Source organism: Aspergillus nidulans, chromosome VII (genome assembly GCF_000011425.1).
Source record: "Aspergillus nidulans FGSC A4 chromosome VII".
Lineage (NCBI taxonomy): Eukaryota > Fungi > Ascomycota > Eurotiomycetes > Eurotiales > Aspergillaceae > Aspergillus > Aspergillus nidulans.
This window is the reverse complement of record NC_066263.1, coordinates 3834970-3859219: the sequence shown is the minus strand read 5'-3', so window position 1 is coordinate 3859219 and position 24250 is coordinate 3834970. Positions and strand designations below refer to the sequence as shown.

General features: G+C 51.4%; 4 protein-coding genes across 4 annotated transcripts, besides 2 other annotated features; all 4 read right to left on the bottom strand.

The window, feature by feature from the left end:
* Positions 1-18160: part of a sequence feature (contig 1.40 402..150763(1)) that runs on past the window's edge.
* On the bottom strand, positions 14-3404 carry ANIA_02425 (protein phosphatase regulator GAC1; the record flags this gene model as incomplete). The annotated part of the gene is made up of 3 exons (XM_654937.2): positions 14-2972; positions 3068-3264; positions 3389-3404. The coding sequence occupies 3 exons, from the start codon at positions 3402-3404 to the stop codon at positions 798-800; spliced, it is 2388 nt and encodes a 795-aa protein (XP_660029.1). The 3' UTR covers positions 14-797.
* Positions 11583-14130, bottom strand: ANIA_02424 (beta-N-acetylhexosaminidase; the record flags this gene model as incomplete). Its single annotated transcript, XM_654936.1, has 2 exons — positions 11583-11721; positions 11948-14130. The coding sequence occupies 2 exons, from the start codon at positions 14128-14130 to the stop codon at positions 11583-11585; spliced, it is 2322 nt and encodes a 773-aa protein (XP_660028.1).
* Positions 18161-24250: a sequence feature (contig 1.220 1..6090(1)).
* On the bottom strand, positions 18637-19553 carry ANIA_09510 (uncharacterized protein; the record flags this gene model as incomplete). Its single annotated transcript, XM_863799.1, has 2 exons — positions 18637-18704; positions 18794-19553. 2 exons carry the CDS (start codon positions 19551-19553, stop codon positions 18637-18639), a joined length of 828 nt encoding a protein of 275 aa, XP_868892.1.
* On the bottom strand, positions 23104-23988 carry ANIA_09509 (SAP domain-containing protein; the record flags this gene model as incomplete). Its single annotated transcript, XM_863798.1, has 1 exon — positions 23104-23988. One exon carries the CDS (start codon positions 23986-23988, stop codon positions 23104-23106), a length of 885 nt encoding a protein of 294 aa, XP_868891.1.

The window sequence follows — 24250 nt, the reverse complement described above, 5'->3', positions numbered from 1 at the left end:
CTGGAAAATATTGGAAGATGATTCAATCAGTCTGTTTCTGTGTAGTGATTGCGATCTGTCGCAATTGATATGATCCCAAAACTCCCATGAAATGAACCGTAAATACAGCTAAACGACCGAACGCTTCCCTAAGAAAACGAGCAAGATAAATACCGTAAAGGAACGGACAAAACCTCCTAACGCCATGCATAGAACAAATCAGCAGACTAAATTAACAACCAGACTTGGGCTTTTGAACATGGAATGAGTCTCAGACAACGCACGCCGTTGAGAAACCTGGCTGGCCAAATGCATCCACAACGGAAACAGAGCGAGATGAGATAATGCTAAGTAAGAAATAAAGGAAACACCCACGAACATTATTATCATGGGAGAGCCAATCACTTGACATAATTGCGTTGGCTGCAATGAAACATCGCACGATAAATGTCCAGTGTGCCGCAAGCCATCTCATAAGACATGAAATTAGGTAAACAATACAAAAGGCAAAAGACTGGCACCTCGCGGTTTATGGTGCATCGCAGAGGTTCTAGCCGAATGCGCAACAGGGAAAAAGAAAGTAGAACTGCACGGATGAAGCAAAATGCGTTAAAGATAACGGTTGCATGCTATGCAGCAGCAACCCAACTCCCGACGCAAGCAACGATACAAATGCGGTTTACCAAGTAAGGTAGCTTGGGCAACTCGACAAACTCGAACTGAAATTACAACGAAATGCGGGTGTAGTATTGCCCACCTTGAAGACGAAGTGGAGCGATCACACGTAACGGATAGAGTGGAATAGCGGTAGCGGTGGCTCATCCGCTTATCATCGCGGGCGTTTGCGTTTCTTTGAAGAGTCTTTCTTGCATGGGTTCGAAATAATTATATGAGTAGGTCGGCGGAGACGCTGGTAGACTTCGTGACCCTTCAGCTACACTCTCGTTTGGGGAATAGCTTGGTGGTGACGACGGCGAAGATGAACTGGTGGCGGGCCCAGAGTCATTGACTTTGAGCGGGTGATTGAGTTTCGGGGATGAGGCTGGAGAACCAAAGAAGCAGTATCGATCCACAAGTTCTTGATACACGGAGGATTCACGGTTTGGCTTGCTTGACAGCATCGAAGATGGCTTCTCAGGGCTCGCTTGAGCGAGCTGGAGGACAGGCGATATACTTCGTGCATCAGACCGCGGCGCAGGAGCTCCAGACTTGGCTCGGGTGGTCAACATTGTGCGGTCATGTTCTGGTTTCTTACGCATAGCGGCGGATAGTGACGACTCGAAATCATAGCGATTGCCAAAAACCTGATGCGACTGCTTGTCGCGGCGTATAGGGACAGGGCTCTCAGAATCGTGAGGCACATCATCGTCATCAACAGGTTTCTCCTTTCGATCGTTGAGAGGAGGACCGAACGATATGTACCGATGCATGTCGGAAAAATCCTTCAGAGAAGAAGGCATTGAGAGAGGGCGACTACCAGATCCAGTGAAACTCCTGCTTCGAGGCAGATTCGGCCGAGGACGTGCGCGAGGCATATCTTGGGTTTGAGCCTTCGGCTTGGGGATCTTGGTGAAATTGACCTGATAGTTCCTCGTCTCATTGTTGTCCCAAAACTCCTGGCCATTTACATTATACCGGATACAGACAAACATGTCTTTCTTATCCAGGTTTGTCTGTTCATCAAGCCTAATATGAAACATGAATCGATCGTAACCATCGTGTAGCTGCTTTCGTCGAGCATCATGGCTGTACTCCGCCGTTACTTCCGAAGTGGTTCTCCAGTTATCAAACGTGAAGCGGGCTGCAACATGTTTCTGATAAGCGAGGTTAGCGACCACCACTTGGCCAACCAGAGAGTGCTTGTCTGTCGAAAGAAACAGGCGCTCAAGGCGAACACGTGGGTGTGGGTGAGATGGTGGTTTATGGGGAAAGTTAGATAGCCGAAGTCCCCATTCAAAAGCAGGATAGCTCGACGAGTCGGAATGGAAAGGGTATTCGGAGTCTGCTTCCAAATCCTCCACCGGTGATGAACCGGCACTGACGGCTTGGGGCTTGTCAAGCTGCAAGAAATGGCGGATATGCTCCAACTGAGCATCAAAGTGGACCGCCTTGGAATATGTGGGAGTCCCGGGCATGCTAGACGGCCGTCGACGAGATGATGGGCGTAACGCAGGCCTAACAAGCTCGCCAGATTTCTTGCGCACCATTGGTAATCTTGGTTCAGGGTCAACATCACGATCACTGTCCTCTGGAGAACTGGTGACCGCCTCTTCTGGGTTCCGGTGGGCTGACTTTTCGACGAATGACCGAGAGCGAGAGATAAGGCGGTTATCGTGGGTCAGAGAAGGACGGCGAGGTCTCGCTGGGGAAGTTCCCGCCTGTTCCTCACTTCTTGCCGGAAGTATATCCTCTGAAGGTTTTCTTTCAGGAGATACACTTCGCCTTTGCTCTATTGACCGCACAGCCGCCTCCAACTCCTCCAGCTTCAACACATCCCTCGCTGGGCTACTCGACTCTTCATCACTAGAGTTCTGGCCAGACTCCGGAGGCGACAGGAGAGCTCCAGGGGGGATTGGCCCCTCGTTCACAGGCGAAGGCGACTGCCTAAGGCTAGCAAAGACATCTGTGTTCCGGCTTTGTTCGAAGCTGTTGTCAGGTGCCGGAAAAACAAATGACTTGCTGTTAGATGGAGACCGCCGGTGCCGACGGACATAGGAGGCGGAAGAGTAAGATGGGGGGAGGTTTAGGTTGTCTGCATCCGGGTCGGCCACGTTGGGTGAGCTTGGAGATGGAGGGGTGCTCAGGTCAGAATGTTCAATATGCAGCGTAGAAGGCGACGTCTTCAACGGCGCAGTGTATGGCATCCGGCCGGTCTTGTGCAGAGGAACACAAGCAGCGGCTGACGACAAAAGGGTCTGGATACGAGATGAGAAGCTTGCTTCGTTGGAGAAAGATGAAGTAATCAAGAGGTCAATTGAAGCCAGGCGATGTGTCTGTAAATAAAGTCTGGTACTTAGGTTAGCCGATGATCCAGCAGGACGTGGGTTGCACGAAACAACGGACAGTGGCGATGGTTGCAAAGGCTCACAGATGTCCACGCAAGTTCAGACAACAGAAGCGAAGCAGTAAAGCACTGTACGCATCCACGGAGGTGAGCGTTGCGTTGAAGCTTCAATGGAGCAGCAAGGTCCGGTGGTCCAGACGAAACAGGAAGGCGCAGTGGAGGGATTCTGGGAGACCACGATAGGCAGGCAGCTGAGAAGACCAGGTACCACGACACAGCGCCTGTCACACCAGACAAAGCACAAAAGAGGAGAAAGTGAAGCTCAACGAGGACGGTGGAAAGTGACCGGTGCGACGGCTGGAGCGGCAGAGCACAGGAAACGTGCTGGAACCAAATGAACCATACCTTTCATATACGACATGGGAACATCAGACCCCAGAATAGTCAAGCAAGGCGGGAAGAAGCAGCGGTAGGAGACCACGAAGAGAGAGAAAATAGAAAAGAGAAATGAAGTATGAAGTATGAGTAATGAGAGATGAAAGATGAGAAATGAGAAATGAGAAATGAATATCAGCCTTGATGGTTGGTGGTTGGTGGTTGGTGGTCAGTGGTGATGTGATGACGGGATCGATAAGAGGCCAAAATCAAGGAACGGGCGATACGGGAGGAGACCGTAGATAAAGGGACCCAGGTTTCCAGACAGAGGACGCCGGGTGGGGTGGAGGAGGAGAGGAGAGGAGGACGATGGGGCGCTGAGTCGCAGGGAGCAGGTATATACTCTCAAGAGTACCGTTGTAGGAAGAAATAATGGCGGCAATTATTAGCAGGATTAATCGCATATATAGTAATATGCAATAATCGTCATTTTCTGTGTCAATGTGGTAGTATAAGAGACTAAACCTGCCAGTAACCTCGTTGGACCCGCCCTTGGAGCTGCATGCACGCACTGACTCTAATTGACTGATGATAAGGCGAATGCGAATCCGGAGAGGATCTGACCGGCGGCAAGGAAATTTTTTGCTTCCAAGCTCGTGAGGGGCAAATCTTGCCATGATGATTATGTATTGTTATTATCTCTTCCATCCATGGTCGCATTGGCCTCATGGTAGCTTCGCAGGCCCGACAGTCTAGAATCTCAGCCTAGGAGCCTATTTCTTGGAACTACGACTGTACTGCCGTCTCGTACCGTCCGTACCGTTGAATGTCTGGAACGCTACTGAGGTTCTTTAAACTCTTCCCACCGCCCGAGACCGCTATGGCCAGCTACCGCCAACTGAGGAACACAACGAACAATTTGAACACTTCACGGCACCTTCGGAAGGTCAAGACTACCAAGGCATCTGAACGACGATGGCGCCGATGGCCGCGATGGCCCGGTCAGCCATTTCGAGATTCTGATAAGATTTTTTTTTTTTTTTCATTTCGGCGGCTGGTCTGATACTAGCCAACTTAAATTAGGCGATCGAACGGTCTGGGACGGTGGGACGATCCCTACCCATCAAGCCATCCAACGCCCCCGGGGCCCCAAAGCGGCGGCCCAGTGGTCAAGACCAGGTATGACTGTACAACCACGGTATGCTTTCGCCTCCCGATCGCACGATCCCACTGCACGTTGAGCAATGAGCTGAGACTGAAAATCTCTGATATAGTCTACTCTCGTTCGACTTTTTGCCTTGCAGTGCGCAACTCCTCGGAGCATTCACTATTCGCTGGCTTCGTCGATTTCATCGATTTCATCGAGTTTCGTCCATTTAGCGAGCTTACTCCGAGCCCTGAAAACTCGGGCTGTTCCAGCGGTGAGCTTGAACTGCATACTGTCTCTCCGATATCGCGGCGAAATGCAAAAGAGTGCATTGCTTTTACTTCTCTACCTTTCTGCTCCCTTATCCCATACAGGGCGTCGAGGTACTCGCGAGGTAGCCAGGTGATCTTCATGGCTGCATCTCCGGCCCCCCGGGGCATTCTGGCTGGTCCACTCTGAGTTTGGAGTCTGCACTTTTGCAATCGTGCATGTCTGGGAACAATGAAGGCTAACCGCGTCGGGACTAGAGCCTCGGAGTCTAAAACCGCTGCTGTCCAGGAATCAAGGCAGCTGTGCGTCGTCCTTTTCAAGTTTTTTTTTCCCTGGATTTTCTCTCTGGAGGCTTTTCAAGACTGGCTTTGCTTTTCGCATTCCCGTCTCTCAGATCTGGGAATAGCATCATCTTGCACCAGTTCTGCTAACTACAGGTTGCAGGCATTCGGTCTCCGGAAATCTATTGGAAGGTTTAATATTGATAGTCCCTCCAATGGATGAGAGACAAGTTTGTCCATGCTCTCCTCCCCTCTCCTCCCCTCTTTTTTTGCTCCTCCCCCTTCCCTCCTCCCGAACCAGCCGGGTGTCTGGCCAGTTCCAAAATTCCCAAGCACCCATCATGACAGGAGGGTTCAGTTTGTGATAACTGTGGGTTCATTGGAGTCTCCACTCCTCGACCCACCGGTACCTCCAGAATTCCAGACTAAAAGCGTCTAGACTCTACGCTGAGCAGACCTTCATCCTTGAATCTTTAGCGCCTCCCGTCCAACCACAGCATTGTTTGGGGATGATGTGTTTGGGGATGATGAGATTTCGGACAGGTATTTATCTATCGGCTCCAGCATCGCTGAATCATAGATCGCGATATATGTTAGTGATACATCCGGTTTCAAAGCCAGGTATATTGTACATCCTGGTAGACAACTGCCGTTGTAGTGAACGGAGTGCAGGGTAATCGAGTCCTCTGCATCAATCAATCCGTCGAGGTAATACATGCAGATGTACATCGGCGGCTCAAGACCCAAGTTAGGAGCCGTCAAGGAGGCCGCCAACAGTCATTAACTCGAAAAGGAATGTTGAGCTCTTTCTCTTCGATGCCACAGACGCTCTCGCGATGCAGAAACGGGGCTCCTATCGTGGGGTGCGGGCCATGGCGTACCGATCAGCGGTCCTCATACTGTTCTGGTCGCAGGTAGAGAGTGTAAGTGACGGCATGTAGACTGCCGCGATATTCGGAGCCGGAGGTGGTCAATTGAGTCTGTACCCCAGGTCTTTGCCTGAGGTCTGAGCTACATGGCTCGCTAGTGAAGTTTCCACTGGCGCAAACAAGCTTATATACTCTCTCTGGGGATCGACTTATGGATGACTGGCAGTATGAGAGTGATGACCCGGTCGGCATACCTACCGGCGCTGACAATTCGCCATCTGAGACAGGAACACTGCTGTCTCAGCAATATTAATGGCGCCTTCCAAGGAAACGGGGATGGATGACGTCACGAAGTCAGTCTCCCCAACGGCTTCACAAAGGACGGGACTGTACGGCGCTCAAGCTCCCCTCCACTCAACGTCATGGACCGAACCATGATACCTGCACAGACAACGCTCCTGATAGGTGGTTACACTGCCGTTAACCAATCACTGCTTCTCAAGCCATTCTCAAGACAGAATTGATTGACTGGCAAAGAGGTAGTGTATCCCTCTTAGCTTCTGAGCGGACAAATATCATGGCCACCAACCGATAACGGCCTGTCAGTGATTCGTCGAGCTCGATTGCAAGCACAGGCATGAAGAAGATATCCCCTAGGACTACTGACCATGACCATGGGTGATCCGATGCTCTCGGTTGCGCGAGTTGAAGCATAGACATAGGTTCGCTTCCTGGTTAGGGAGTTGAGACTAGCAGCTCAAGCAGATCTCTAACACCAAAGACTACACGCCATCATGGTCCGGTATCGCGAGGAACACCTATTCTGTCCTTACCTTCCCGTACTCTGCTGTGTAACCGTATCGAGCCCGGCATTTGGACATGCTTCTCTGTAACCTGTGGAAGAATTGATTGAGAACTCGGACGCAGTCGAAACTTATCACGAAGTTTTCTCGAGAACTCAGCTTTTACCGATTTATCCCAGCATCCGTGGACCTGGTAGTAGACAAGAGTGCCTTCTTCGTCAATTGCACCTTCTTCCGGAATTCGGAGCATAGGTTGCGTCGAGATCAACGCATGGATCGTGGTTTACTGCACGCTGCATCGTCCCAATCAATCCGAGGACGGACGCTTGTCTCACGCATGCAGCTCTTATCAGACCCTAAGTTTTTAATTATCCGCTACTCGGTTGCTCTCCACCGAACTGGAGATAGTAGCATTGGTTCCCCTGGATAGTGACACAACATTGCATTTTTTTTGCCACTGGGAATCCGATTTGTCTAATGAAACCAAGGCCCATTGCTACCGAAGCGAAGAGATGACCCACTTCTAATATCAACCACTGCTTGCCAAGGGAAGTTTCGTTAGATGTGGTTGTTCTCTTTGCTGAATGAAGAAGGACATTATCAGTACTGGTGCGGCCTGATCCAACACCATCGCATGCTAGCCGCCTGTGGTAGCATCCTGGCCAATCGTGACCTTTGCCCTAGTCGATGAGCCCGGATGACAGGGAAGAGTCTCATCGAGCCCACCCATACCTACATCTTAATACCGGTGCTATTGCATCGGGTACTGGCGCCCCGGCCATCCTGGACTCAGTGGATATAATCCATTCATACGTAAACCACTGTTCCTCTTGCCACTCAATATGCTGACGGCGGCAAGAATGCGAGGTCAATCTAGGCCGTTCAACTAAGTGCGCCGCAAGCTCGGATAGCTTGTGAAAGATCGTATAAAATTGCTGATAAGTTGTTTTGGGGTTGCTGATAAGTTGTTTGGGGCGTGCGAAACTCGGATTCTAGGCGTGAGGGGCAAGCTGCCCCTTGAAACTCATCTCCCCTCTTCAGTCTTGCGGTGGTCTTAGTGATAGACCCCTGCCATGTTCAGTTTCTGCGTTGTCAAAGCTCGTCTCCTGACACCTCAGCACGGACCAGATAGTAGTCAACCCGACACTATCCTCAATTATCCCCTGAAGACTTCTTGTGTCGAACGACCCAAGCGCCCGAGGGGATGATTCGTGCCCTCATGCTTTTAGATCTACTGAGCGGCCATGGCTGGCGCTTCGAGCTCTATACTCGGATTACCTTTTCCGGTCCAGGAGACTCTACCATCACTACCGCCGGCTTCTGGCTTTAACTTTTATGTTGAAGAAGCGGTCAACTCAGCTTCGCTGAGCCGGGAATCTGACCTACAGCTCGGAATTCATCCTATGAAGGAGGCGACTACTAGGACGATGTCAGACGAGAGCCGAGGTGGATAAGATACAACGCAATACTGCACAATGCCGGAGATGAACCTCTAATCAGGGAAATACGTGCCATAGCGCTGCTCAGACGATGGCAGCTTAGACGGCCATCTTCGCCAGGGTTTATCTAGCTGTGGAGCGGAATCCCCATGGGGATTGTGTTCTTTCATGTACAGGATTTGCTGGTCCATATCCCTTATCAGTAGACCAGGCAATTCTCCGCTTCTTCACATAGAATGGTTTGTTAGTGCAAGCCTGGTCACTACCTAGAAACTCTCTGATCCACCTGGCACTACCTCTGATTAAAGGGGCGGCTATGCTGCCTGTCACTGTGATGCACGAAACATGCACCGCCTCTACTCTTTTGTTGCAAGACTCAACAGCGGAGTACTCGTCCTAGTGAAAACACTACAAGCCACTGGTGGAGATTTTACACGATGCAACACAGGGCCCTCAACAGATTGCGAGAGACCCGCTGGCATTCGGTTTGGAACAAAGTTCGGCTTCTATGCAAGGCATCTGCGAGTTCTCGGCCACTCTGACCATCTGACTTGCCTAATGGCCGGGCTGGCAGCCGCTGGAGCACTAGCGACCGTGCGAATAGGAGGCGACAATCGGATCCGGCATCTAAAGCGAGGAGGTCCGAGGACTGAAATCTATAATTGTATGCCGAACAGCCATGGCGCGCCGCCGTACAATCCAGGTTCCAATGAGCGGGCCCACTCGGCCAGACAGTGCGAGAGGAGAGCAACGAGACGCTAAACATTCGTCCAGACCACGCCAGGCCGTGCAGTGCAGACAATGGCGCATCAACAGTGGGGCTCGAAGCTTACGGGTCTAAATTAGTGCCGCGAACTGACATTGACATGCAGCCACTGCAGCCCGCTGAGGCCAAAGCTCGATAACGGTGCTGTTTCAACGTGAGAGCTCGAGGCGCTATGTATGCATGTACATGCCCACAGACCCAGCAATCATCGAGAAAGAGTCGCCGAGGTCCCGAATGAGACTTGTCACAGCGTCGGAGAATAACAACGGCACTCTAAGGCTTCATTTCAAATCATCCTGGACTATACGTGAACCAATATTCCTTGCGGATCAGCCGGATCACTTCATATACAACATATTGCAAATCGAGCCAAATTGTTTCATCCGGTTGGTCTGCGACTGGCCACCCCGCCTTTGAAGTCTACGAACCCAAGCAGCATCAAGCCCTCTGAGATCCGGCCTTTAGTCGGCTTCTGGTCGGTCTTCACGATTATTCCTAAGCGCAGCGCCCCTCAAACTCTGATCGCCTCTAAACTTTATTACCCGAGATACCCTCCATTAGCTCGACGCTTGACGCCCCTGTTGACAACACGAATGCCACCGCCACTGAAACTCGCCATTCTGCTAGTTGGCGGTTGAACAAAATAATGGATAGCGCCGGGCGGGAAACGACACAGATCTGAGCGCGTTCAACCCCTCTCTCCTTTGACGGCCGGATTCTTTGCGTGGCCTGGCCTGGCCTGGCCGTGGCGAACCACATACCAACATCATGGTCATGATAGCCAGCTCGCCTGAAGTAATATCCTGTGAATAGTTTCCCTGTCCAGGGTTGGAACCCGGGACAGCATGTCGATGAGGCGCAAGCGGGGTACATCCAGCCCCCTGCGGTTTAACTCAGTACAACCTACGTGGCTTGTTATACACATGGAAGAATATACATTACTTGCGGGGTACAGAACGGCTGACAGCGCACTTCTCTACATACCGATGAGCTCGTGTCGAATATTATACAGCTATATTATCGACAAAGGTACCAGAAATTGTTTGAGGAGTCTTGTGAAGGTCTAGTCTCCAGTTGAGCCTTGGAGCAGCTGAACCTCGGGGCATAGAGGATGCTGGACAGTGAGTCCTCCCTCTCAGCTGATAGTGGATGAGCAGGCAACAATAACCCTTATTATTTCTATCTCTTTCCGGAAGAACATATCACTGTCGCACCTCTGTGTGAAAGCGCTTGTTTACCAAGCCAGCGAAAGTTTTGCCTAACATATCATCACATTACGGTGATATTGCCTCCGTACTGGCGATGTATAGGCGTAGTGCCCATAAACTGTCGGTATGATATCCGCCTGTCATACTAGGTAATAAACCTGCGCAACCTGCTCTCTAAAGAGATTCCTTTCCGCGTTTTAAATAGGCACCTGCTTGCCCTTGGACGACTATCCCGTTTCACCTCTTCCGTATAAGCATCCCTGGCATCTGAACACTCTCCTAGACTGCTATACGAAACACCATAGATATTGAATGGTGGCTTAAGTCGGTCCTTACGCACCCCAATATACTCCACCAGCTACAGCATTAATGATACCCCTTTCTCCCGATACAAGCACTTCTTTCTTCCCTCCTTTACCCAGTACGAAGCGCTGGCTAAGATATGCACAGAAATCTGCAACCTCCGCCGAGCGTTCGTCCCACATAATTAGCAGTAAGACGATCACGCCAGTCCAAGGAAGCCAACCGTGTATCTAGATCGGAAGAGCGCGCTCAACAACTAACCCTGATGATATGTATTGAGTGGTTACCCCGTTGGACATCCACATACAATTATATCCCATCCACATACAATTATATCCCATCCACATACAATTATATCCCTACAAGGTACCATCAAGAATCTGGAATTGACGTGGGTTTGGGCGACTACTTGGGTATTCATTTGAGGAGCCCACTCTTCTCTGTTTCTGTCTACATCTTCTTACGAAGAAGCGTCAGCTTTGAAAGGAGTTCATAACATTTGATATACTTAGTACTTTCTTCATCTCTTACAGTTTTCTCTGCAGGACGAGGCTCGGCATTAGCTTCTTTTAGAACGCCCCAGATTAGCGGTCCAGAGTCTGACCGATAAGGTAGACTGAGGAGTAACGAGCGTCGAAGGAAGAAGTAGGATGGATATTCACCAATCGAATGATTGTGGTGCCGTAGGAGACACACAGGGTAACCAGGCATGGCCGGTAACAAGAAGCATGTAGCAGGTAGGTAAATATAGCTGAAGGCCTACCCCCAGGATAGCCTCTATTACTGTCATAGCGGCAGGCTAGCTTATAGATGCGGCCTCAGAATCCAGAAATACACATAGCAGTACCCGTTGGGAAATATGTCTTCATCTCCTGACCTACGATATACAGCTTCAGAGTCAAAGGAAGGCCAGTGCTTGTTATAACTCTTCGACTCGTCGGATGTTACAACCGAACTGCCAGCTGTTTACTGAAAAAGAGGATATAAAGAAGACCCGCTTTGGGAGCGAATTGTCCCACCTTGTCACATCCTATTTCTACCACTTCTCAACTGGAACGCGGTTGACTGTTTTGGATGGGAGTACGAAGAAAAGAGATGAGTTCAAGACATTCCAGTTTATTTCAAATCTGCATACTCACTACCAGCAGCAGTCCATGTGGGTGTTAATGTAGAGAACCTTGGATACAGAAAGTGTAGCATTGTAAGCCTTCTTGACCCTAGGCCTTCGACCTCTGCTTTTCCACTCCCCTAGCATTGCCACGCCCAACAGTGGAACTCTAATAAGGTTCTCAGACTAATCGCTTCTTAAACACAGTCGTCGGTCACTGGGGGCTACAACGCATGATATGAGCTTTGAGAGGAAGTTTAGCCTGAGAGTAAATAATTTGCAGTGCGCAAAAGGAGTCTCATCACCAGTCGAAATTGTATTCAGATTATGTGCCTAAGTTAGTTATGAACTAAAATTTACGCAATAATCACCCCGATTGAGAGACTCAAACGTACTCAAACAAGTTCCTCCCCTCCACTTTCAAGCCCACCAAGCCCTTTTCCCAAACATCCTCAAGCGGCGCCACAAACGCCATTTGGCTCCAACTGAATTCGGTATTCCTGCCACCATACACGAAGACTTCGAAGCGGCCGACCAGCTGTCCATCAAGCCAGACTACCGCGCCATGCTCAACATCCGTGGCTATGGTGATGGTTACCGGGTGTGAAACGGAAGCATAGATGGTGACCGGCTCGTGGGTCGACGAAGTGTTAGCCCAGATACGGCCGGGGTGGCCGGGGTCTAGCTCGAGGGCATCTTTAATTGTTACGGAGCGGAGTGGGTAGATGTAGCCATCTTCCTTGAAAAACAGAGTCCCTTCGCGGTCGAGGGAGAGGGTGTTGTCTTTGCTGGAGAGTGTAAAGGGCCCGGTGGCCTTCAGGGTGCAGGTGTAATTCATGCCCTTGCTGCCCTTGCCAAGTCTGATGTGGTTGCTATTGGTACTGCTGTGAGGTCGCGCCCAGGAGACAAGAAGACCATCGCTGCCATTCCCAGGGACAGGAATGACGCGGTCAAGATTCTGAGCTGGGGCAAGCGGCGAGAAGAAGTCGATGCTGGCGTCTAAGGTCTTCGGTTGCACTTCAGGCCCCCGGCTACCACTCCACGAACGGGCACCAACAAGAGCAATACCCCTGCGCATGGCGTAGTACATCTCAAGTTTTGTTGACGCATCAGGCCCGTTGTCATTCCATGCTGCCATCACGGCGCCCTTAAGTAGCGGCTCATCGGGCAATGGCTGCTCTGTGGTGTTGACATTGTTGAAGTCAGCCGGCATCCATTGCCACGAAGGCTGGTCAGCGAAGTTGAGAATACGCGACTCGTTAAAGAACTGCGGATACGGAGCCGGAAGGATGGGCATGTGGTCATTCTTGATGCTCATGTAAGCCCACCAGTCCTGGGAGTTGATGATGTGGTGGTCCTGGTCGATAAGTCTGAGCGGGTCTGACTGACCGTACTGCCAGTGCTGGATGGTAATGTCTGGATTGATACGGAGACTCTTGTCTTCTGAATCTTCCATGAAAGTACCCCAGATGCGAATGTTTTTGCCTGCAGTTGATGATATGAAGTCGGCCATCTCGTTGACGAACCCGATGTAGTCGTCCGCTAGGCTGGAGTCATACTCGTCAGCACCTACATGAACCTCCTTTACATCAAACCAGGGCAGGAACTCGGCCCAGATACGCTGGATAGTGGGGATAGTGCTCGGGTGCGAGAGGTTGAGCAGGTCGCGTTTGTCAAGTGCAAGACCCGGCTTCCACTTTGTCACGTAAAGACAGTGACCGGGAGCTTCGATCTCGGGAATCACAGCAATACCGCGCCTCGCACAGTGTTTCTGTAAGTCGACGTAGTCTTTGCGCGAGAGCGTCTCATTCTCGCGGCCATGCACGATGCCCAGCAGGGACTCATCCTCGGGCAGCAAACTGAAATGCGAATAGACGTCCTGCCAGGTTTCATTGCGGCCACGGTTGAGCGGGTAATTGTCGCTAAGGTGGTAGTGGAACTCGCTCATTTTGAAAAACGATGCGTAACTGCACATCTCTTTAAGGAACTCTTTAGTGTACCATTTGCGTCCGGCATCTAGCATATACCCACGGGTGGCATAGGCTGGCGCATCAGACAATCGGCCAGTCGGGAGTGTATTGTTGCCGATCAGAAGCATCTGTAGGACGGTCCGAGTCCCCCACCACGTGCCCCTTGCGCCGGTGCCTCCAATGAACACAGCCGAGGGCGAGATGTCTAGCTCATAGCCCTCAGATGTAGGCATCCCGTTCTCGTATGTCAGAGACGCGCTGTGACCCGTGAAGGTGCCGAGGAGGATGGCACCGTTGGCATCGGCAGTGGCTGGCAGCGACTCGACAGTCTCGAGGGACCAGTTGAAGCCGGTGATATGGTTGAGGTCTTCAAGGAAGACCTCGGCGAAGTCATGACCGCTTGGAGGAATAAGGGTCAACCCGTCAGTGTCCTTCCTGGCGGCAAAATCCGCGTCGATGTAGATTCTCCTGCAGCTGGCTGCTGTCTCCCAGACCTTGCTCCTGACGCGGTCATGGTCACTAAAGACAGGTGTTGGGGGTAGGAGCTGCAGCGAAGATGCGCTGACCACCACGTACAGTAGGGCCGTGATGATCCAAACGCCCGCCATGATGCTGGAGTTGGCCGTCTGGATGGCTTGTGAGACTGTCGATCAAGAGGGGCCATTGTTTTGTCACGTGCATGGCTGGAATGTTGGAGCATCTGGTAGCTTGGGGAAGAGATCGAAGTGCTGACAAGGAAGAGGGGTGCGAAATAGATTCAGTGGTATATTTATGAAGAAGATTCTTCTGAAGCAGAATGCAAACTCCCAGACCTGGTAGGATTTGAGGGATAGGCACAGGCGAAACAACAAGAGAGACACAAGAAAGAGACAGAGGTGCTGCCAACACGGGGTCGGCTAGGTGGATCAGCTCGAGGAGGAACTCGAGATCATGAAAGCGGAGCGGGACTAGTTGAAAACGAGGGTGTCAAAGCTTGTAGGGGAGACAGACGGGGTTGAAAAGGTTGCTGGATTCGAAGGGTGAGTTATGAGGCGTTCATTTTGCACTATTATCCAGAGAAAAGATTGATGGTTATGTGTGTTATTGCGGCCGTTATATACCGTATTAATCCTTCATCTAATGCCTGATAGTGCCATTGCTGGCTACAGTCTTGGTCTGGAAAGATAAAAGGAAAAATAAAATAAAATAAAATAAAACAGCGAAAACATAGACAACAGGAACGTAAAACAATATCCACCCAAAGATCCAGCTTCATGGTAGGAGAGTGAAGTACATGTGCATCATAAGAGTATAGTCAACTCAAAAGGCAGAGGGGAATTGTTCATACAGCCACCGTATATAAGACGGAAAAAGAAAAGCAAAACGTGACAAGGTCATAACGCAAACTATGCAAATGGCGAATAGAAACAGGGAGAAATAAAATATCTCCACTGCCGCAAAGCATTAAACAATTAAATAATGTAGTATAAATGTCGTTACTCGTCGGTCATCATCATAATATGTCATGGCAAGTGGAGACGTCAAACACTTGCTGTCCGGCGTTTCTCGCTCGGCTTCTGCGTATAAGCAATCAACAAACGAAACCCCGTTCCTCGTTGCTGGCACTCGCGAAGGATCTTCTTGTCGGCCCATATACTGCGATCGACATCGCCATTTGGCAAGACGGGACTTTCATAGCAGCGAGTGTACCACCAGCGGCCGACGCGGGCGACGATCTTCCGGATGGACTCGTCGTTTGACGGAGACGGCGAGGGGTCAGAAAGAAGATCTCCGAGGGAGAGGACGGTGTCGTTGGATGACGACTTGCCGTGTGAATTTGTGTTGGAGCGGTGGCCTGCTGAAGAGCCAGATATAGCGGACAAAGCCGTGGAGGATGCAATGGCGGTGGTAGTTAGGGTAGATGGGTTGGAGGAGGCCGTTGATGAAGAAGAAGCGGAAGAGCGGACAATCATGCCCGCGGCCGGAATGCGAACCATGCAGCGGTGGAGATTATCAAAGCCGTGGAGGCCGACTAGTTTTTGGATATTGTCGCTAGCTGGCTTGAGGCTTATACTAGCGTCGAAAAGATACATTGTTTCCTTGAGTTTTCGGACTGCTCGGCGGGTGCGTATTCCCATGTTCACCATGTCCAGGTCAAGGATGCTCATTTCTAGATAGCCACCTGGGCGGAGGACGCGTTTGCACTCCGAGATGATGTTGTTCTGGGCGCGCTCGGAACAAGCGGCTGGAAAGCGCAAGACAGTGGCAGCAAAGAAGCCCTTGGGAAATGGCACTGGGTCCTCGAGACTGGCGTGATGAATTGTATGGTGGTTTGACGGGGGTTGCCAGGCTGCTGGGTGCGTTGACGCGGTTGGGGTAGGTCCTTCGTGAAGACAGTAGACGTCGGCATTTGGGTAAGTCAAAGCACAGTAGAACGACCAGTCATCGTTTGCAAGCCCATCAACCACAAGAATCCTAACATGCTCCCCTTCTTTAACGTGGTTGTGTGCGGGGCTAAAGAGAACTCTCCCAAAAGACAACCAGCGACTAGTCATTAGAGATCCTGACCGAATGTTAGTCTGGGCTGTGGGGCCTTCGCGATCACGTTCGGCAATGTCAAACAGGATAGTGTTCCGCTGGCGACAGTTCTCGAAGCTCGGTGATGGCTCTAGAACCGGAGAGCTATGAAGGCTGGGCTGGGGTTGCTCAGCAGTGAATGCAGGCGTGTGCACATCCGAGTTGAAGTTATCATTGCGCACTTGGTGGTCGCCCCGAAAACGAGCCATCATATCACTCACCGATGGTTGGGAAGTCGGGCTTAGAGACGAGTGAAGTGCATTAGCGATTTTGGAGCGGCGTAGGTGTATCGAATTGACGCTTCCTTCAGGCGATGCTGGCGTCAGAGAAACTGTTGGCTGTTGGGGTGACGTTAAAGGCACAGAGAGGTTACTGTTGAGCCCAACTTGGAGAGCACGACTCGCCCTTGCAGCTGACTCAATCTTCTCCCCTCTTTCTTGATCCCGAGAGGAGGGCATACTGGGAGTCTCCGGCGAGAGAACGTGGTCAATGAATTCGTCATATTCACCCCATATCTCATCTTCCATAAGATCTGACTCGGGTCCAGGGACTACAGCAGTGATGGCAGCGAGGCTTTCAGACTCACTTGAAGTCGAGAATATGGAGTCTTTCCGAGGAGGTGAGAACGTTAAGAACTCATTGTTGGAGTAAGGGCCGGCAAGAAAGTCCAAGGCACTACCTTTCATAAGGCCGCTGAATGGTGAAGTCAGGTCGAATCCCACTCCTGCTTTCATGTGCAATCCAGGATCTGGGACTAAGACATTTCGTTCGGGGCTCGAGAAACCCCGTGACTGGCCAGGGGCCGAAACAGTCATTGAATGAGACTCAGCCACACTAAACGGCCTGGAGAAAGACTGCAAGGCCGGTTTATGCTGCCTGTCTCGCCTGGAAACAACACGCGGGATTCGTCCTACAGGCGCTAATCGACTAGAGCGCCTTTCTGGAGTCATTTGCTGCTTGAGTACGGCGGCTTCTTCCGGAGAGGCTTTGGATCTATCAACAGTGGGTGGGGCTGGTCGTTTCAGGGCGAATTCATCATGTAGCTTTGGCGGAGACGGAAGTAGGACGGACGGCTTCCTGATTCTCAGGTGTTCCGAAACTTCCACTGGCAGTGTGTTCTCGTCTTCCGTTTCTCCTGTGGGTGGAGAATCTTCAAGATTATGGAAAATCTCCTCCAATGGATCAGAATCAGTGTCGACCAACGCATAATGGGCAGGTGGGCGGCGACTTTTGAGGGTAGCAACTTGAGCTGGCAACTTGGATGCAGGAGCCCTATGCTGGGGATCAGAAGCTTCTGGCTCCCAGTCTTTCTGAAAAAACGGCCATTTCATATTGAGTCCCAGCTTAGAGGGCTTCGTCATCTCACCAGGTGAGGGGGCATGCCGCGTAGACGCTTCAGAGTCCTTCTTCAGTGACGGAGTCCGAGTAGGGCGGGTATCAGGTCGGCTTCTAGCTCTCTCAGGATCAGCTAGGGTTGGAACTTTGGTGCGGTTGCTGAACACGGCGTTGACTGCCGGACTAGAAAGGTCCTTGCGCGATTCTTTAAGCTCAGTTGTACTTTTCGCAGCTGCGGAAAACTTGTAATCAAAACCAGTAGACAAGACCTGATCATGAACAGGAGCAGGCGCAGACTTTGTACTGAAAGCGCTTGTGCTTTGCTCACTTTGAGTCCGTAACAAAGCTGCGCCGTCCATACCGCCACCGTTAAGATATACTGGTTCCAGGCGCGCGAGGAGGAAATCGTCGAGTTCGGTGTCCGTTCGGCTTCGGCTACTAGCCTTACTAGAAACAGACTTGGTTGTACTTGTTGACCTTGCTCTCGAGCCACTGGGGCTGCTGATACTGGCCTTGCGACCCCGTTGCGCATACTTTCCATAGCCCTCATGGCCCGTCCCAGCAGCGGGACCCTTCCGCGCAGGTCTATTTTCGTTTAAACGAGCATCCAAGTCCGGTTTTGATTTCTTAGGGAAAATTCCAAATCTCCTAGTTCTTTCGGGGCTTGGGTCCGCAGACGGGGCTTTAGGCAACTTGGATAGCGTTTTGGTTGACTTCCATGCCGATTCCGGTGAAGCTGGGCTGCGAATTCGGGATGAAGTCACAGATTGAGAGAATCAACAGACGTGGCTGCTGACTGGTTGCTGACCAGCCCGTGGGAGCTTTCCGTGGATATGCGCCGTTTATGACCCTTTATCGCCCGAGCAGGGATGTTTGTTTTCACCACTGGAGAGGGTTCCACCTCTAGTTGATCAGTCCCTTCTCTGCTCGGCCTAACTGGAATTCTAACTGATGGCCTGGGGATAGTCCGGTTTTCGAGAGCAATACCTGAGGTGGAAATTGGCCCCGCATGTATTTTCTCCGCCGTGGAGGGATCTGAATTTTTTTTCGTTTGCCTTGGGATTCCGGATTGCATTGACGTCCTCCTAGCTAGTTGACTAGGCACCAAAGGTGGCGCACTCGCATTATCAGATGTTTGCGCGGCATCCTCGCGACGGTGGTTAAGTAGTGAAGTAGTCGATTCCTCGCCTTGGGTCAGTTGAGGAGACTTTCCAACTGCTGGGCTACATGGGAGTCCTGGCTTCTGCGTCTGGGGTGAAAATATCGGTAATCTGGTATGTGAGGGACTGGGCTGTCTTAATCGAGTACCCACCTTCATAGGTTGAGTAATTCCAGGAGAACATGATGACAAGGAAGTGGGGGTGGACGCAGACGTCCTACTCCAGACACCGGGCGACCCAGAATATCTTGTCGATGGCGTGCTTGCCGAAGGGAATATAGGGGTGGAAGGGGCAAGGTCCCGAGTATTTATAGTGGTCCGAAGACTCGCCAGCTCCTTAGGGCCGTTATGTACCTTCTGCTCCGCCGACACAGTCGTGACTTTGTCAGGAGAAAGCATCGGCGACCGAGATTCCCTGGCCAATTCTGTCCGACTGGAAGACTGCGATGAACTGTATTGGTGGCGATCCGAAGCAGTGATACTCGGAATAATCACATTCAAACCACTGGGCCGCATCGAGTCCGCCTGAAGCTTGCTATTGGCGTTTTGCTGACCTATTGTAGGCGCCTTTCTCCGTAAAACATTTCGTGGTCGAGTTTGAACTGGCGGGCGGTTGTCGATAGGGGTCTGAGGTACGACAGGAGTATGCAGGGTTCGGTGCACGTGCTGATTCAACGTGGAGTAGGATTCCGGTGGGTGCGTGGGTGCTCGGGGGGGCATGTACGGACGAGGATCCGAGGAGAGGACGAAGTTTGATTGTGCAACGATTGGGCGGTTCTCTTCTGCTTCCGACATCGACGCCGCCCTTCTGGATTTTGTTGGGCGCATCGCCAGTCTTGGGATTTGTGGCCCTGAGTATGATGAATTCGCCGACCCATAACCGCTGGGCAAGGTGGCGATCGTTGGTGTAGAAGCGTTTCGAGATCGATGCCCCAACTCTCTCAGCCGGGGTATACGGCCACCATCAGACTTGTACGACATCGTGCGACGCTAAGTCCAATTTCCAGCTCCAGTCTCCCGGATATCGATTAGAACGTGGCGCGGGATAGTGTGAAGGTAGAATCATTCCGTCTTGAGTTGAATAGCTATATTATGAAGAAACTGGAAACAATTGTCCAGTAAGCATTGTCGGCAATGCGAGAAGAAAGGAGCACACTTAGCACCTAGCAAACATGGATATGGTGGGTGTATCTGCAAGTATGAAACTGGAAAAGTGCGGTTCGCGCGAGCGATGTAGATCTAAGCTTGTAAAGACGGAAGAATGCAACCACAGACTTTGTTGAGTAGAAAAGGAAACCAGCCTCTCCAACAGAACATAGATGATGTCGCGGGGGGGGAAATGAGGCAGCTAGTTAGATATGAAGCTGCAGCTCGATCATGACAAGGCAAAGCAATAAGAAATAGGCGACAAGGTGTACATGCCCAAGCGGTATAGTGCGAGATATGCAGGCGCTCCGCCACAGGCAGGTCCGCTGTGGCTAAGATGGCGAAATAGATCCGAGCTGGGCCTGCACGACCACGTCAGAGTCGCATATACTTTCAGGCCACGCCTAAATTCGAAAAGGCATGGGTATACCGAGGAACTTAAGCTGTGCGTGTAACAACGCAAAATAAACGAGAGTAGAAGATGTGAGAGATGCGATTGCGGCAGTCCTGACTTGCGATAGATCTGGAATCTGGGCCTTTTTCAACGTGAGAACGTGCCTCGCGCTAAATTTCAACCCTGCTGGGGCCTCTGGGTCTAGTGGGGAATTCAGATCCCCATTCGCAGGGGAGCGATCCATCTAAAGACGACCATGAGGGATCCTGGCGCGATGTGCGAGATCGACGCCGGTCTCGCATTCGAGATTGGTGTGACGAAGGCAATCATTGGTGAACATGCTGCACGTTCGTCTTTGCAGTATCAACTTCAGCTATCTCTCGAAGGGTAAGAGGGTCAACGGCACCAGGCGTCGTTGGTCGATAAAACTGGTGGGTAACGGGATGAAGACAATTCGACCCACTTTTCTCAATATTTGCAAGCGACGACAGGTACGAATCTCACATCAACTCAAAAGGACGCGGTATGACCGGCTTTAAAAGCGGTTGGGCCGTGCGAGGAAGGTGACAGGTTGAAGCCGGGGCGAGTGGCGGAAGATAGCGCAGAGACGGCTTAAGCAGAACGACCATAGGCAAAACAGAGAACAATATCAGAATCTCCACTAGCTGATGATCGAGACAAACCGCGTTGATAGTTTGATGGGCAGAGAAAATATGCAGTAGCTTAGGACTCTCCTTGGCCAGTAGTGTTGCTGGAGCAGAATGGTCTGATTTGATGTAAAGTCGGATAATTTGCCCCTAGGCTGCTGGGGAGATCTTTCTGGCAGTACAGTACAGTCAGCAGTCGGTCAGGTGCTGGTCACTGCACTTACTGGTCACTGACCACGGCCGATCACTACCGGAGACACCGAACTCGACGTACAGAGTACGTGTGAGACGCTACGTACCCCAACTGACTTTTAGCAATGCATCAAGTCAGTTTCGAGTTTCTCGCATCATTTCGCATATGTCCCAGTTGGTTCGCCCGGATTCCCAAAATAAGGCATACTTGCCCCACCACTCGCAATGCATTACGAGCAGGGCGCAGTACCAACTACAAGACCTCGACTCTGGACAGCTAAGTGGAATTTCTACACCGGCATTATTGGACACTCGAGACTTTCTTGCTAACAATTAACCTTCGTTGGTTAGTGGAATACCCTGACGATACACAATAGAAGCGAGGCCTGTAGAAAGTTCGCTCCGAGTCCGAACGTTTCGTTGCACAGCCAACACAAGTGACCGGCTATCGCGAGCCCAGATTGGGCAAAAGAAAGTTGTCTTGTCACAGAGAACGTGAATGCTGAGAAGTGTGGCCTCGACCAGTGACGGGCTTGGAGGCATTCCCAGTATTGTGATTTCTTGAAGCTGAGACCTCCGCGCAGAGTTACGTTTGGAACGGGCCGTGAACCAAACAGAGTCGCACTCTGGTTCTGAACGGTTGGCAGTTGGATCCGGGGCAAATCGAAATACCAAGTCTTGACGCTCGGCCGTTCTGTGGTCGCTGCTCAGTGCCCTGAGCAGTGGGTCCAGATCCGCCGCTAAACTGCCGCTGAGCCTTGCAACTACACCTGAGCGGCCAACAGGCGCGAATCATTGCAGCCCTAGTTTTAGTTCGATGGCCAAAATGCCACTTCAGCAAAGCGATTCGTCGAGAAAAGAACGGTCATGGCGACGCCGGAGTATTCAAGTGGAGACGGCGGTAAGTCAAACCGTTATCTGGGGAATGACAGGGATTGTTCAATTCAGCCACCGAAGCCAATCAGCAGCCTTGGACCCCAATTGGAGGATAGCGTCAGTCAGTCCCTGTGGTTAATCTTCCGGTGTGTTCTCTACGTTCAGTGCGATTCGGATACGGAGTGGAATGCAAGAAATCGCGTCACTGAAGCTGCAGCGCGCGCGTCGATCGGGTTTGCTGCAGGAACCGCTGCCGCGCCGCAGTTCAGCTGTGCCCGTGCCCCCATGACCTCGTGACTCGTACCGCTAACGTGATGACAGTGTAGTGGAGTTCAGCTACTGGGCAAAGCTGAATGTGTTAGAGTCTTTGATAAAATCAGTGCCGCACGGGTACTCACTTGCCATCGCTTTTCTCCGTTGAAATACTTTTTAAGACGGGCCAATACCCACTTAGTAGCACGGAGGATACGAAATAATTCATCGAGTCTCATTGGACTTTGGCGTTGTCGCTTTGGTTGGTGAGCTCGATGAATCAATCCCCTCTGTCCCAACGAAACTTTGAGGCGTAATAAACGGAGTCAAAATTGAGAACGCACTCGCTCTATGATGAGAATACCTATCTCTCATTGAGTAGTTACTGCTTTACTATTGCGTCCTGTCTGAGAGCCACGGCGCGAGCCTCTCAAGATGAAAGAGCGGCATGTTAATATCAACAAGGCTTAGCTTAGATAGAAATGCCCATGCTATTAGAACTCCCTCCGCGAGTATTGAGAAGCAGTATGCACCAAACAATGAGCTAAGTATATCATCGGCCATAACTGTCTGCTCTACCTGTCACTTTTCTGACCGTGGATCTAAGTCTCAAAGTATTACCTGTTCGATGAAGAGAGTCCAGTTCGGTATTGTTTCAGTGTTATTTAGGAAGTGATGATAGGGCTTACCAGAACCCTACCCTAACAATCCAGCCGCAAACTTCACGCTTACTTCACCCTACTGGGTAGTGTTCGAGAAAAAAAGTTGGTCTGACTTGCAGGATACTACTAACTCGCTGAAACCAAAATCTCAAGCTACGAGCAATACGGCACACTGTTACTATGACGCCCATCTCCATCTCAGAAAATAAACCCAAGCGACAGAACTGGATATCAAAGTGGCCCCATAACGCCGAATATGATTGACAACATAGCAGTAATAAATCGATATAAGACATAATGTAAGAAATCAACCGAGAATAATAGCGGTAGGCATCAAGCAGACGGGCTTGGAGAGGTTAAAATCACGCGCCGGTGCCGAAGCGTTTCTTCCGAGCCTCCATGGCCGCCTTATCCTTCTCACTCCAGCCATTCGAGGCGCCGTTATTCGTAGCAGATTTCTGGGCCTGTCCGTGCTTCTGGCTCTGGCCTTGTCCCTGGCCTCTATGGCCGCGACCACGCTGGCGCTGGTTGTTCCGCCCGTTGTGATTCCGTTTCTTGCCGCCTCGGCCACCCTGGTCGTTCTCACCACGACCCCTCTTCCGTGATCCCTCCGGCAAAGCCTGGTCAAGCCGGCTCACGCTCTCCACAGCAGGCGCTTCACCCGCTGTGCCGAACCGTTTAGCGCGTTCAAGCTTCTTCGCCGCCTCGTCAATCGCAGCCTGCGACTCCTCCGTGATACCGAACTTCTCCGCGCGGGCCTTGCGCTTCTTCAACTCTTCCTCCAAATCCGTCACAGTGAGACCGAGAGCGAAGTTGGGTGCTGGCTTCTCCTCCGCAGGCTGCTGGGCTGCCTGTTCCTCCGCGCCCGTCGGTTCTACTGTACCTGAGGGCTTTGCACTGTCTTTGGTTGCTCCCGTCGCCGATTTCGCGCCATCTGTTTCGGTTTCCTCCGCCTTGGGAGCGGCGGTGGCGGTCTCTTCAGCAGGGGCCGGAGCCACAGCTGCAGCTGCAGCATCAGTCTCGGCGGCTTTGGTCGTCGTGGTAGAGGTTGCGGCAGGAACTTCATCATCCTCCCAGTCGATCACATCATCCGCGTTCTCGTTTTGAGCGGGCGCAGCGGCTTTCGAGCTGTCGTCTTCCAGGAGGCGCGCAACCATGTCCGCCTTCTTGCCAGTGTGAGGGAGGTTCCGTGACTTGAGGATCTCAACGAGCTCAGCGTTGGTCTTCTTGGCGTAGTCGGTGGCCATTGTGAGGATGAGGGGCGTCAATGGATAGATTCTAGTGATTCGAGGAAAGGAGTGTTTGTCGCGGAGGCAAAAGGGTTGGGTTGGGGAGAGAGGAGGGAAGAGGGGCGGTTTGTGTCGCGCAGGAAATGGCAATAAAGAGATGATTCTTATTCAACGCAGCGCATTTCAGGTTGCAAAAGAAGAAATTGCGAATGTGGCTTTGGTGAAAGAGATGATTTCTAAGGGCTGAGCATGGTTTGGTTTGGTTTGGTTTGGTTTGGTT